Source organism: Stegodyphus dumicola, chromosome 1 (assembly GCF_044657685.1).
Source record: "Stegodyphus dumicola isolate Sdum_Otavi_A_Nest chromosome 1, ASM4465768v1".
NCBI classification, from domain to species: Eukaryota; Metazoa; Arthropoda; class Arachnida; order Araneae; family Eresidae; genus Stegodyphus; species Stegodyphus dumicola.
The window spans coordinates 238,427,724-238,441,906 of NC_140768.1; the positions used below are offsets into that span (position 1 = coordinate 238,427,724).

At 32.1% G+C, this 14,183-nt stretch overlaps 1 protein-coding gene across 1 annotated transcript; it reads right to left on the reverse strand.

Annotated features, from left to right (window-relative positions):
* Positions 1 to 308: 308 nt before the first annotated feature.
* On the reverse strand, positions 309 to 5,209 carry LOC118193148 (uncharacterized). The gene is made up of 4 exons (XM_085811822.1): positions 5,144 to 5,209; positions 2,665 to 2,713; positions 2,514 to 2,551; positions 309 to 1,377 (listed from the first exon to the last, which is right to left on the reverse strand). The coding sequence occupies exons 2-4, from the start codon at positions 2,681 to 2,683 to the stop codon at positions 997 to 999; spliced, it is 438 nt and encodes a 145-aa protein (XP_085667948.1). The 5' UTR covers positions 2,684 to 2,713; positions 5,144 to 5,209; the 3' UTR covers positions 309 to 996.
* Positions 5,210 to 14,183: the final 8,974 nt, after the last annotated feature.

The window sequence follows — 14,183 nt, forward strand, 5'->3', positions numbered from 1 at the left end:
AGACTGTGTATCGGAAATTCTAAAGGTACCCCATTTTAAAATTATTTTTGGATATTATTGGTGAACTCACTTTTATGGTTTAAGTGCAAAGAACATGATATTTAATAAATAAAGGTAAGACACACTACAATGTAAAATGTTTCTTTGGACGCAATATAAAACCTGAAAAATTTCAGGTTATTTTTTAAATTTTCTTTTTTTCTAAATTTTCTTTTCTGTTAATTAAAATATTAGTAAATTATAAAGATAATGCCATGCATGTTTAAAAAAAGTGTAAGACTTCAAATATACAAGAAACGAAACAGGTATAAATTGCCCAAATAGTTTTATTTATGGATTATAGCAAAGCGTGGAAATTCTGACACGAATCTACAGACATCACAGTTACTATTTTACAAATATAAGAATCTAAATAATTTGCTAAATAAAACAAGTACACTAAACAATTACACTACATAAAAAGAGTAAGATATATTTCTCTAATTCAATAAATGGCAAGAGAAATGTGTCTTGAGAAGCAAAAGTCTTCGTCGTTTATGTTTGAAAACAGTGTCATTCGTGAAAAAGCGAAAACCGACAGACAGCTGCAAGATGCAATTTAAAGGGCAGGCTTTGGAGAAATAGCGCGATGATTTCAGAAAGCTTATCTGCATGCCATTACAAGGAGTCCAGAAACATAATCAGTTAATTATAAAGAACACCAAATGTTAATACAAAGCAGATTTTTTTTTTCTGGAAGAAAAATAGCAGGTAAGATTAAGATGCTATATGAAATATAAATAACTTAGCCATACGAAACAGAAGGAGTAACTTGTGCAAAGATCCAAAGTTTCAGGTAAACGAAAGAATTAAAAATATCCAAAGAAGCCCCTGAATTGTTGCAAAAGCATTCACCGTATCTTTTCGAACCACACCAGATGTCTCTCTCTTCAGACCCCTTTCTTCTTATCATTTAAGTCCAAAGTATAGACCGGCCTTCTATTAGATGTAATTTCCCTAATTCCTGTTCTTGTACAATAAAGCTTCTGCTCTTATTATGTCTTCTTCTGTCAAAAAGTAGAGGTTGGGATCTTCAGCATTAATCCTTTCATTGATGCTGTAGAAGCTTGGAGCATCCGGACAGGGTACAGCCTCTTCAGGATCAGCGCAACTTAATGTGAGTTGGTTGAAGATGGTCTGGTTACCACAAATGAAGGACCACTGCTGAGTCTCCTTTGAACCATCCTCTGCCTGGACAGAGTGGCAGACGTGGAAGATTTGGCAGTTGTTGTCAATATCGGCGAAATAACCATCGTTAAAGCAAGAGAATGTTGTTTTAATTGGTCCTACTAAAAGGTCAGCACCATCAGGGAGAGCGTAAGCCTCACGTTTTGCTCTCTGAAAAAGAAGCCGTTTTACTTTACGAGAAAATCAAAACTAAATAATAATATGGAATAACAAATTTCTATAGGTTCTTTATAACTTTTATATAACTTTTATATGAAATTAGAATGAATAACTGAGAAATAATTATTTATGAGCTGATTTTCTTTCACAAACTTTCAAAAGATGAAATATCTTTTAAATTAACTTATTTTAGACTATCTTCAATGGTTTGTAATTACCGAAAAAAATATTAAGATGTACTGCAACTTCCTATCTTATTGCTCATTTTTTTTTTTTTTTTTTTTTTTTTTTTTTTTTTTTTTTAATGTTAAAAGAATCCAACTAACGTTACGTTAGCCTTTTAAATTCAATCGAATGAAACTTCTCATGAAGGTTCAAAATTACGAGAAGCAATTTAGGTTCGTTCATTCAGTTAGCTTCCACGAAATATTACAACTACATTGTTCATTATATTATTTTAGAAGTAATTTCACAACTTGCAGCCTTTATCTTTGAGAACAAATATGCACCAAATTTTCGAAATGATGAGTCGTAAAATATAGTTTGTCGAAGAGACGTAAAGGGATAACTGTTAATCTAATTTCGCTTTCGAGAATTCACAGAAAATTTATCCTGGAAAATGTCGCCTGAATTTCAAAATGTATTACTTGGTCTAATCATTTAGTTCAGCAGCATTCGATAAAAATATTCTTTTTTAAAATTTCTGTAATATATTTGTAAAATTTTATTAAATATCATAAACTAAAACTATCCATTAAAGTTTTTAATATTCAGACGTTCAAACAATATCTGACGCTAATTTGTTTTCCGTTACATGCTTGAAATATATGTTAATTCTACGAACTAAAATGTCCTATAAAAGCAATTAGTTGAGTTAGAATATATGTGTTAAAGTAAAATACCATTACTTATATATACGATACGTCATTTATATATGTTAATGCCAAATACAATCTTTAATTCCTGTTTGTAGGCGTATGATATGGTATATATTTAAAAGTAGCTTGTATTTTAAACTTGCTAAACGTAGCTAAATGACTTGTTGCAATACTATTCTTTTTGATAACGCTAATGATATTTACGTTAATTTAAAGCTACATTTGAACCGAATTTTAAGCTATATTTACCTTTGGAGCTGCGTACGCTGCAGCTAAGAGTATACCACCTGCAATAAAAGAATAAAAAACAAACATATTAAAAAATAATTTTGAATCTATATTTGTTATTTTAAACATTATAAACCAAAAAAATATTTTATTATGTATGAATAAAACTTACTTAAAATAAGGAACTTCATGATAATGCCTTTTGTTTAGAAATGGCGAAACTGTAAAGAAAAAAGAAAGTATTGTAATTGTAGAAAAACGCGATTTATTTGCAAATATTTTGAGTAACTAATTAATTAAGATTGAAAAAGTTTCTAATTTCTTATCAAGCTTAAAATTCAATATGTTGCGCAAAATAGTTGACCAGTTTAATAACTTTACTTTTGTGTACGTTCGCAGATTTTTAGGAAAATATGTTACTAAATTTCCTCAGTAACATTATTAAATTTACTGTAGTTAAATCAAAGCAAGATAGCGTTTGCTTAGAATTTACAAAACATTAGAAGTAATATTAGCTTAGAATTTAATAAGCTCTGTGTTGCTGTGGTGACTGATCTCGCTTGTCCGATATCAGATCAAGCCGACGAAATTCATCGTGGCAAGAAGGCAAGATTGAGCATGTCGTTAGCAGGAGCCATGGCCACGAAACACGTGGTAGTAGGATTTTGGACCGTTTTGCTCCCAGTTTTGAAGGAGAATGGGGGAACGAGTCCGAGGGTCTCCCACCCTTTCCCTACTACGAACGTTTCGAAAGGCTCGCCTCATTTTTTGAGTGTCCGCGCCACACAAACACCATCCATTTACAAACATTCATGTATTCTCTGGTAATTCGAAACCGGGTCTTTGGTACGGCAGACGGAGTCTCTAACCACTATTTCCGGCTGGGTGGGTAAATTCTGTATACAAGATTGTATTGAGCGAAATACGATAAAACGCTGCAAATTATGTTTTAATATAGAGATATACTATTAAAAATTGTGATTAGCCTAGCTTGCTGAAATTATTACGTGCTATTAATTGCTTTTTCAATTTTTAACCATGTGAATAAATGTATTTTCCTTCAAAAAAGAGATAGGCTAAATTTTTTTTCATATTTATGACAAAGGGATAATTGGTCTAGTGGTTCTCAGCCTGTTTTGCCCTATACATCCCTTTCACTACTCACTACCAGTCTGTTTCCAAAACATTTATTTAGGTTTAGATTACTTCTAAAGAGTATTTTTTAATTATTTAGATTATTTTCAAATTAAATAACCGAAAGTGTCGAGAATGTTGATAAATACCAAAACCTGAATAAAAGTAGTTTTTTTTTTTTTTTTTATTCATAAACTGAAATTCACTATTTAACAGCTAAATAAAAGGTTATTTGATTTCCCACTAGAACTATAAAATCCCTGTCTAAAGGGGAATTCCTCCTTGATTAAGATCTGTAAGCTAGAATCTACTTTTTTGGGGGAGGAGGTCTTTATCCTTGAATTAAGATGGTTTAATATTAAAGAATGGGTAATTTTTAAGAATATTTGTTTGAAGTACCTTTTTATTTATGTAGAAAACTAAAACAAACTCTGAAAGATTACTTATTAGATTCATTTAGAAGAATGGTCAAAATCAGCTTTAACAACAGTATATTAATATACTAGCTTATTTGAGAAGTTTTGAAACACAATAAAAGAATAAAGCAATATAATTTCGAAATAAATTTACTCATTATTCAAAAAAAAAAAAATTATATGAATTCGAAACAAATGTTTGGGTAAATACAAAAAGGATATTGCTTACAATGTTTTGCAGCATTCTGAATTCACACCTGTACGTATTAACAAATTGTTCAATAGAATAGATTTTCAGAAACACATGAATTCAGCAAGGTGAAATCCGCTTTGAAATTTCAAGTAATATCTAAGAAAATTTTAACTAATGTTAGCGATATTAAGTGTTATTTCAGAATGGAAGAAGAAAATCGCCGCAAAACTTGCTTTTGTAAAGATATCACCAAATGAATTCTAAAATTGTCATAAAGAATATTGTTTGCTTTTAATTAGCATCTGTTTATAAAAATCTTAAAATGTTCATGAAAATTGTTTTTGCAAATCTGTAAAATTATTCTAACTAACTAAACAGAATGCAGCAGCATCAAAATGAAAGAATTTTAAATACGGGTAGGTAATGGAAAATAAATTTTTCGTATTATTCTTAATTCTATAACATTTTAGGTAACACATGGCAATTTTTAGATTAAAATAGAATTCATTATAGCAGAGCCTGAGAAAAGAATTAGACATAGCATTTAAAGCATTTTCTATTGATAACTTGTAAATAATGAAGATAAAATTCTAGCTGTAAAAACAAAATTTGGCAATATTTTATACGTTACAGAGCAGAGAATCTTTTAACACTTGCATAAGTACACGCTAACTGGATTCTAGATACTAAATCTGCAAGCCTATTTTTGGACATGAAATGCGATATTCAGTAATGTTATTCGAAGTAAATGTCCTAAATTATTGGAACTTGCACTATTGTGGAGCTTGAACGTTGTTGAAGGAAATGAACAGGACTGGTTTTGAAGTACATATATAATCTAATGGCTTATTCTAAAGTTAGGCTACACTAAGATCTCACTTTCTAAAAGAATAGAAATTTGATCTTACCTTTACTCTTCTTGTCGAAGATAAGAATGGATGGTGAAAGTTTGCCTCTCTTTTATATCTCCTGCATTTGCTTTAATTATTCACATGACGCTCAGAGGGGTCAACGAGATCAAACCGTAACTTTTTCTTTCGGTGTGTGTGTGTGAAAGAAAAAAAAAGTTAAAACCTGTTAATCATGATGCATCAGATTTGCAACATGTTATGAGACGTAACCTTGGTCAGAGAAGCAACCTTTGATCCTAATCAAACGTGTGATAGATTAAGGATGACTTACTACATTTAGCATTAAGGCTATAAAATCATGTTTTCCGTTTATAAAAAAATAATATTCCACTGATCAGAGATTTACAGGATGTCAAAGAAAGAAAAAAATGTATACGCCAATCTTGATTCTGATGTTATAATTATAGACAATTTTTCTGGAATTTCGGCTGATTTTCTTATGATTTCAAAATTTATTTTTGAAAATCACCCCCCAACATTTTCTTTTTTTCCTCCGGGATACAATTTGGAGCATTTTAGGTTTTTGAGTTAAAACAATCACGCTGTTGAAAAATTTGGCTAACGTTTCAGTTTAATTGAAGTGAATCAAAATCGAAGATGAGGTGTATTTTGTAGGCATAATCGTGCTTACTGCTATGGCAGATGCGGCAAGCCTTCAGTTTGTGAGCAGCATTTTTTAGGGTAAAATTACTGACTTAATTATAACATATACTTTAAGCTAAAAGCGACTAATAAACAATGTTCCGAAATGAAAGCATTCGAAGTTAAAATGAAATTATGGAATCCGACATTTAAAATACCAAAATAAATCATTGTGTACCGTATTTGCCGGCGTATAAGACGCACCCTTTTTTTATACACATTTTTGAAGGATAAAACTTTATTACTGATCATTATAATGAATTTACAGTATTTTTAATATAAAGTAATACAAATACAAAGTAATATTTTCTGGAAATGCTCAATCTATGAGTTGCTTTTTTTAGATCCTTTTCCTCATTCCACGAAGTTCTTATCATTTTCTCAGTTGTGGGTCGCCCGAAATGCCTCTTTCCAGCCCTATTTCCATGTTTTTTGGCATACGCAATCACAGGTAGCTTGTATGTTATGCTATAGCAATACCGGCGTTGTTTTTGAGCCATAACTTGCCAACAAATTTAAGAAAATTGAACAGTAGAAATTTCACGCACTTAAAAGTCTTTCACAAAAATTGGAAAGTTTAAACGAACTCAGCTGTGACAGTCGATGATAGCGCATGTGTATTCACTGAACTCTACGTAACTGCAATATTTCCACACTCCGCATGGAAACAAGAAAAACATCGCATAACTCCGAATACAGGAAATTTTCAGAACTGAATGTAATCGAAAACTGAGTATCGACGTACAAGTCTCAGTATCGACGCATAAGACGCACCCCGTATTTTCGGCCTATTTTCAAAGGAAAAAAGTGAGTCTTATACGCCGACAAATACGGTAATTCTGTCAAGATGAACGAAGCCACTTAAAGAAAGCAAATACATAATTTCATCGAAAGAATTTGTTCAATACACTTCAGGAGTACCAACTGCATTTCGATACATTTGCTATTTTATTCTCAGTTTGTATAGCCTACAAGACTTTTCAAAGCAAGAAACAAAATAACGATGCCCTCGGGTGATTCCAACTCCGGACTTTCTGATTGCTAACCGAACGTGCTTTCCATTAAACCACAAAGTTAAGCAGTGAGAAAGGAGAAAATGTTTATAAAACTGACTACATACTTACACTATTAATTTTTAATTGAAATGCATAAAATCGCGTTAGGTAGCAATGTAAAAAAAACTTATTTAAAATGGACTAGGTCTTTTTTAAAAATGGAAAAATCCAAGGTCAACTTACCGCTTGCGGTCTAAGCTAGCTGACCTCCAAAAATAAATAAATAAATAAAAATTAAAAAAATCTCAAGAGTTTCAGATTTTAACGGTCTCCCAAAAGGGCTTGTTAAGGTTTTTTACGTTCTCGCTGAGCTCGCAGCCTACCATTGTGTTATTACACACTCTTATGTCTTTTTAGCTTTATTAGTAACAATCCTTTTCTTCGCATTTAGGGCATATGTAGTTCAACAGAAAAATTACAAAAAATTTTTAAAGCAGCATAGTTGTATATGTTCAGAATTCCCGACGCAGTGTTAAGTGTTGGTATAACATTTTTCCCGTTTTTTTTTTTTTTTTTTTTTTTTTTTATGTTACCTACCAGTTTGACGCCTTCTGGATCTGCAGTTATTATACTCTTATTTTAGAGTTTTAAATTATTTTTCTAAATTATTATTTTAAACTTAAATACTTTTGTTTAACTTCAATACTTAACGTTTAATTCAACTAATTTTTAATCACACTTCTTCAAGTTACTTACTCAGGTTATTTTTTGTCATCATTCCCATTTTTAAAAAATATTCTACATGGGGTAGTGCCTTCAGCATAAGTACCCGGGTGAATCAAAACACCGTTCCACTGGAGGTACAGTTGTTTTTTTCACAGAGTGAGAAACATGCAGACATTCATGAGATTCTTCATTATTTAGTTTCTTTAAATATAATACAGGGCGATAATATTTGATGGGAACAATTTGAAAAGCGATATTACGCATTTAAGTGCTTCAACGCAACATAGCGTTTCGAGACTAATAAACTCCTCTCTTCTGAGAAAATAAAATAAATAAATAAAAAGTCGCACAAAAAAAAAAAAAAAAAAAAACCTGAAAGGTTTCAGATTTTAATTTACGTCTAAAGGGGCGTTCTTTTAATGTTTTGTGTGTTACTTTATTTATTAAATGCATGTTCTATGTACTCAAACCATAAAATTCAGTTCAATAGCAATATCGTAAAATAATTTTAAAATGAGCATGTCTTTAGAATTTCCGATACAGAGTGTCTCGCGCTGGAGATATTTTTTTTAACAGTGTTGCCATTGCTCGCTCTGAAATCGTTTAGTTTAAAAAAATTCGTTGAACTGTTACAAAATAGGAAATCGATAATAAAACAAATTTCAAATTCAAATTAGGGCTCCCATATTCTATGGAAGATTACGTATTCAAATATTGATGGCTCTAGTTACCGTTGTTTTATCACAATGGGGGAAACATAGATACATTCATGCAAGATTCTTCATTATTTAATTTCTTTAAATATAATACAGGGCGATAATATTTGATGGCAACAATTTGAAAAGTGATTCGCCGTTTATAGTTTTCAACGCAAAATGGCAAACAGAAATTTATAGTCAAGGCAAATTGCTCCTTTGGACTAATAAATAAATAAATCTGAAAGCTTTTAGATTTTAAATTATGCCCAAAGGGGCGTTTTTTAACGTTTCCTGTGTTATCTTTATTTATTAAATATCATGTTCTTCGCACTTAGCCATAAAATTGAGTTCAATAGCAAAATCGCAAAATAATTTTAAAATGAGCATGTCTCTAGAATTTCCGATACACAGTCTCGCATGTAATCTGACTGGCTGAGTTAACTGAGTGACTCGCTTTTACTCCTTCCCACTCCTTCATGTAAGGGCAGTGCTGAAATTCTCTCATAATGACTAATTATTGAACGCTATCTTGACATATATTACGAAAATTCTAATGAATATTATTATATTATTATTATTATGTGTAAAATTAATGTGTTCGTTTGCAATTTTTGTGTACAACCTCCTGACGGGTTACTCGACTATAATGATGCTGGGCACTATCGACAAGACAAGGTTAAAAAAAAAAATTCATTTCCCCCCTTACTTTGGTAGTTTGTTGTAGAAATATTTTACAATACCATTCCGGCTAAAAACCGCAAGAAACTGGGAAGAATTTGCTGTACCCTATGTTGACGATGTCACAGTATTTTCGCAAACCTGGGAAGAACATTTGAAGCATCTAGAAATTATTTTGGTATATTAAGCCTTCGAAATGTCAGTTTGCTCATACGATCATGAAATATCTAGTTCATGTAGTAGGACAAGGTCAAGGAATACCATGAGAAGTAAAATTCCAAGCTATTAAGGACTTCCTTAAACTTCCCACGAAAACACAAGAGTAGTAAGCCACCGTACTCGGTAGGCGGAAGTGACGTCACAGAAAAGGGGCGTGGTCGCCGCCATCTTGAATCACGTGACAACCGAAAATGACGTAGATGGAAGGAATGACGTAGACGGAATGACATCATCAAAGTTTCGTTTTTATGGTGTGGCAACGATCTTTTCAAAGTTTTTATTTTTTGTGGCATCGACACTATTTTTTATGTTTATGGCAAGGGTATCTTGAACTACGTGTTTGGAATGACATCACTTTTAATTTATTATTTTTAATTATTTGACATGTGATTAATATTATTTTGTTATTTGATTAATTTTTAATACGTCATTAATTTTAACTTTTTAATTATTAACTATTATTTTTAACTATTTAGTACATCATTATTTTACTCATTACCTTTAACAAATTTTTGTGGAAATTAATATTATTTTCCCTGAATTTTAAAAGTAACTCCACGGCTGAGATTCGAACTCGCTATCTCTAGGATGGGAGTCTAGCGCTTTACCGCTCGGCTACCCAGTCCCCTTATTAGACTTGTTATTTGAAACTCTATGTGGCTCTGAGTGTTCTAAGCATTCCATACTGCATTTTTCTTAAGAGTACAGTTCAGTTAAAAGAGAAATGTGTTTCGTACTTTGTGAAAATTTTATTTACTTATTATGTGTCATGCTCATGATATATAAAAATGTTATACATGTGCGCAGGACTGCGTGGTTCCAATGTTTAATTAAAATAATGCTTTTCCAAAAAGTGTGGTCTTTTCTTATGACATATTAAAAATGCGTTAAAATTTTTAAAGTTGGTGACTATAGTAGATCATTATATGGACTTTCTGTCATTATTACCTATTTTATATAATTATTTGTGTGTAATTTTATTTATTAACAATGAGAAGTTAAATGTCAAAAAAGCTGTAAAAGTTCATTATGAAGCAATGTCAATTTGAAATTTCTCTCTTAAAATTATTTGTGTTAGGTCTTTTATGTTAATTACTATGTTAGATCATTATTTGGAACTCTACTCCATATTTCGTGTAATGTATCATAACTATGTAGGAGTCATTTGTCAGGTATGATAAATTAAATTTCGTTCTCAAAAGGCTGTAAGAGTTCAGTGCTAAATAAATTATTGACAATGTGAAATATGGGTATTTTTCAGTTAAGTTACAATGAATACGTTAAAAATATTCCAAGTTAACAAATTTTTATATTCCAAATTGCGAAAAAGGCGATAAAGTTCCATTTCCATGGCTGAATATTAATTCCATGTGTGTTATAGACTTTAAGTTCTCCTTCGCAAAATGTGACTATAATTCAAATTTAAAATAATACGTTACAATGTGGATATTCTTCTCTGTAGTTAAAATATAAGTCAATTTTCTGTACCTTGTTAAGAGAGTTAGGCTGTGATAAGTTCAAATAGAGTAGTGTTTATAAAGTTCTGCGGTAAATGGTGGAAGCATATTAAGAATCCGAGTGACGTTTTCACATGAAGGAAAAATCAAGGTTCAGTGTATATTTGGTGATTTAAGTAGGATATGTGCAAGAAAATACAAGATATTTTTGTAAAATATTTCAAAGAATCAGCAAAATTTGTGTTAGTAGTATAAATGAATGTTACTGAATAAAAGGGAGTGTTCTGAATATATATGTGTATTCTATTAAACTTAATATGTTTCACAAACAATAATCAATCAAAAAAATGGACTGTATTCCTACACTTTTATTAAATTACACTTGTCAGCGATGCAAAATAATTGATACAAAATAAGCGAGCCATTCTACATGGCTGTCACAAACACAATTCTATCAATCAATTATCTTGTTGCCACACATAAAGTTCAAAACTAAAGGAAGAAAAGCAAAAGGAATTTACGCTGTTTGCAACAATAAAATGAAGCAAACGATACTCACATAAACATCCTGGCCATCGTTGAAATCCCAGGGGATTTCAACAGTTGGAGCATTTTGAAACTTCTTAGTCTGTAATAAAGATAAACATAAGAAAAATAATACAAAATATTATATGCGAAGCAGTTCATAGTTTTTTAGTCTGAATAGGAAGAGGACACAATTTCACGACTGGTCGTTTTATGACACCATGACCAGTTTTAATACTAGCAACTCTGACTCTTTGATCTGAGCCCGGATGAACAGCAATTATTCTCCCTAACCTCCATTTAAGAGGCGGAAGGTTGTCTTCTTTGATGAGGACTAAGACATTAACTTCTAAATTGTTTTGACTTTTTTGCCATTTAAGTCTTTGTTGAAGCTGAGACAGGTATTCTCGACTCCATCTTTTCCAGAAGTGCTGAAAAATAAACTGTCTCACATGCCATTTGTCAATGTGATTGAAGGAACTATAATTTAGGTCTGGTTCAGGTATGGCAGTTAAAGACGTTCCTATTAGGAAATGACCAGGTGTTAATGCAGTTAAATCATTTGGATCAGCCGATGTTGGACACAATGGCCTAGAGTTGAGACAAGCCTCAACCTGCGCTATCCAAGTCTGAAATTCCGGATAGGTCAGCACAGTATCACCAACAGTCCTTTTTAGATGTAATTTCATTGACTTTACTGCCGATTCCCATAGTCCACCAAAATGGGGAGATGATGGCGGGTTGAATATCCATTTTATTTCCTCTAAAGACAAAAATTTGTGAATTTCTTGATTTTGCTTACATTGCAAAAAACATTTTCTGATTTCTTTGTCTGCACTTTTAAAGTTAGTACCGCAGTCACTATAAATCTCAAATGGTTTCCCTCTTCTTGCAATAAATCGTTTCAATGCACTTAAAAATGCCTTTGTTGACAAATCTTCTACCACTTCAAGATGTACTGCCTTGATTACAAAACACACAAATAAGCATACGTAATATTTAAATGATTTTTGTCCACGTCCTGCACGATGTTTAATCATGAACGGTCCAGAAAAATCTATTCCAGTTCGATGAAATGGTCGTGATTGTGTTACTCTAGATTCCGGTAGATCAGCCATTATTTGACTTGCAGTTTTAGCTCTAAGTTTACAACACGTAATACAAGATTTCACTACTTTTCGGATAGCAGATCTAGCAGCTATGATCCAAAATTGCTGTCTAATTAAAGATAGAAGAAGTTCCGGTGTTGCATGCAGATATTTGACATGAAAGTGTCTAATTATGATTTCTGTCAGATTGTGTTTTGAAGGTAATAAGATTGGATGTTTTTCATTTTCTGATAGTTGCGCATTTTTCAGTCTTCCTCCTACACGTAACACTTTGTTGTCATCTAAAATTGGACACAAGCTAAGGAGGTTGCTGTTTGTAGGTAAGTCCTTTCCCAACTCCAAACATTGAATTTCTTTAAAAAAGTGAAATCGCTGTATTATTCGGACAATACAGAAAGTAGCAGCTCGAATTTCATTACTAGATAAAAAAGACGTATTTCTTTCTAGATATGCTACTTTAGAATTCGATATGAATCTTAATATCCAAGCAAATATGCGTTGTAACTTTGGAAATGAAGATATATTTGATATAATAGCAAGTTCCTGTACAGGTTCAGAAACTACAAATGAGACTGTTTTACGTGCATCTGGTAATGCTTCTTCATCTATAAGAATATTTTTAGACAAGGCAATCTCACTGCACTTTAACCAAGAAGGACCATTCCACCACAATTGATGAGATAATAGTTCTGCAGGAAATAACCCACGTGAAGCACAATCAGCTGGATTTTCCTTTCCATCAACATGACTCCAGTTCTCAGGTGGTAAGATGGATTGTATTTCAGAAACTCTATTGGATACGAATACTTGCCATTTTTTAGGATCTGACCTTAGCCATGACAACACGATTTGTGAATCACTCCAAGCTTGCACTAAATCAAAATTTATAACTAATGCAGCTTTTACAGACTGAATTAAGCGTGCAATAACACTGCTGCACATAATTCCAGTCTTGGAATCGTAATAGATTTTAATGGTGCTACACGAGTTTTAGCTGTTACGAGTTCAACATTAATGTCTGAGTTATTGCAAGTTTTGATATAAATAACTGCTGCATAACCTCTTTCAGACGCGTCACAAAATCCGTGAAGTTCACATCGAAAATAATCAGGTAGCAGAATTTTCCTAGGTATATTTATAGAATTCAAAAGTTTAACTTCTCTACATAGATTTCTCCAATTTCGATCAATCTCTTCTGTTACAGGATCATCCCATGATAACTGTAATTTCCACAATTGCTGAAGGATCATTTTAGCGAGAATTACAAACGGAGCTATCCACCCCAATGGATCGAATAGTTTGGCTACGAATGACAAAATAATTCTTTTAGTGGGAACACTTTGATACTCTATTACACCGACATTACATTTGAATTCATCATTGTCCGGATGCCATTCCAATCCCAGAACTTTCAATGGTTTGTCTTCTATTACACGATGAATATTGTCACTATCTGTGTTTGTTAAGCCAGAGGTTTTTAACAACGACGGTTCACTTGTCGACCATTTGTGAAGCTCAAAGCCACCACTTTTTAACAGATGTTGCAATTCGTCTATCAATGCAATACCTTCCGAACTATCTTTTACACCAGTTAACATATCATCAACATAAAAATCTCTTAAAACTATATTCTTTGCCTTTGGAAAGTTCAATCCTTCATCAATCGCTAACTGACTCAACACTTTGGTTGCAAGATATGGAGCAGCTGCAGTTCCATATGTAACTGTTTTCAAACGACAAACTTGTATTTGCTTATATGGGCTACCTCTCCATAATATTCTCTGAAAATCTCTATCTTTTTCATGAACCTTTATCTGTCTGTACATCATTTTAATATCAGCGGTTATTGCAATGTTATGAAGTCTAAATCTTAGTAAAATACAAATTAAGTCATCTTGTATTTTTGGGCCTATCATTAGTGTATCATTTAAAGAAACACCTGTGGTTGTTTTAGCGCTCGCATCGAAAACAACTCTCAATTTTGTTGT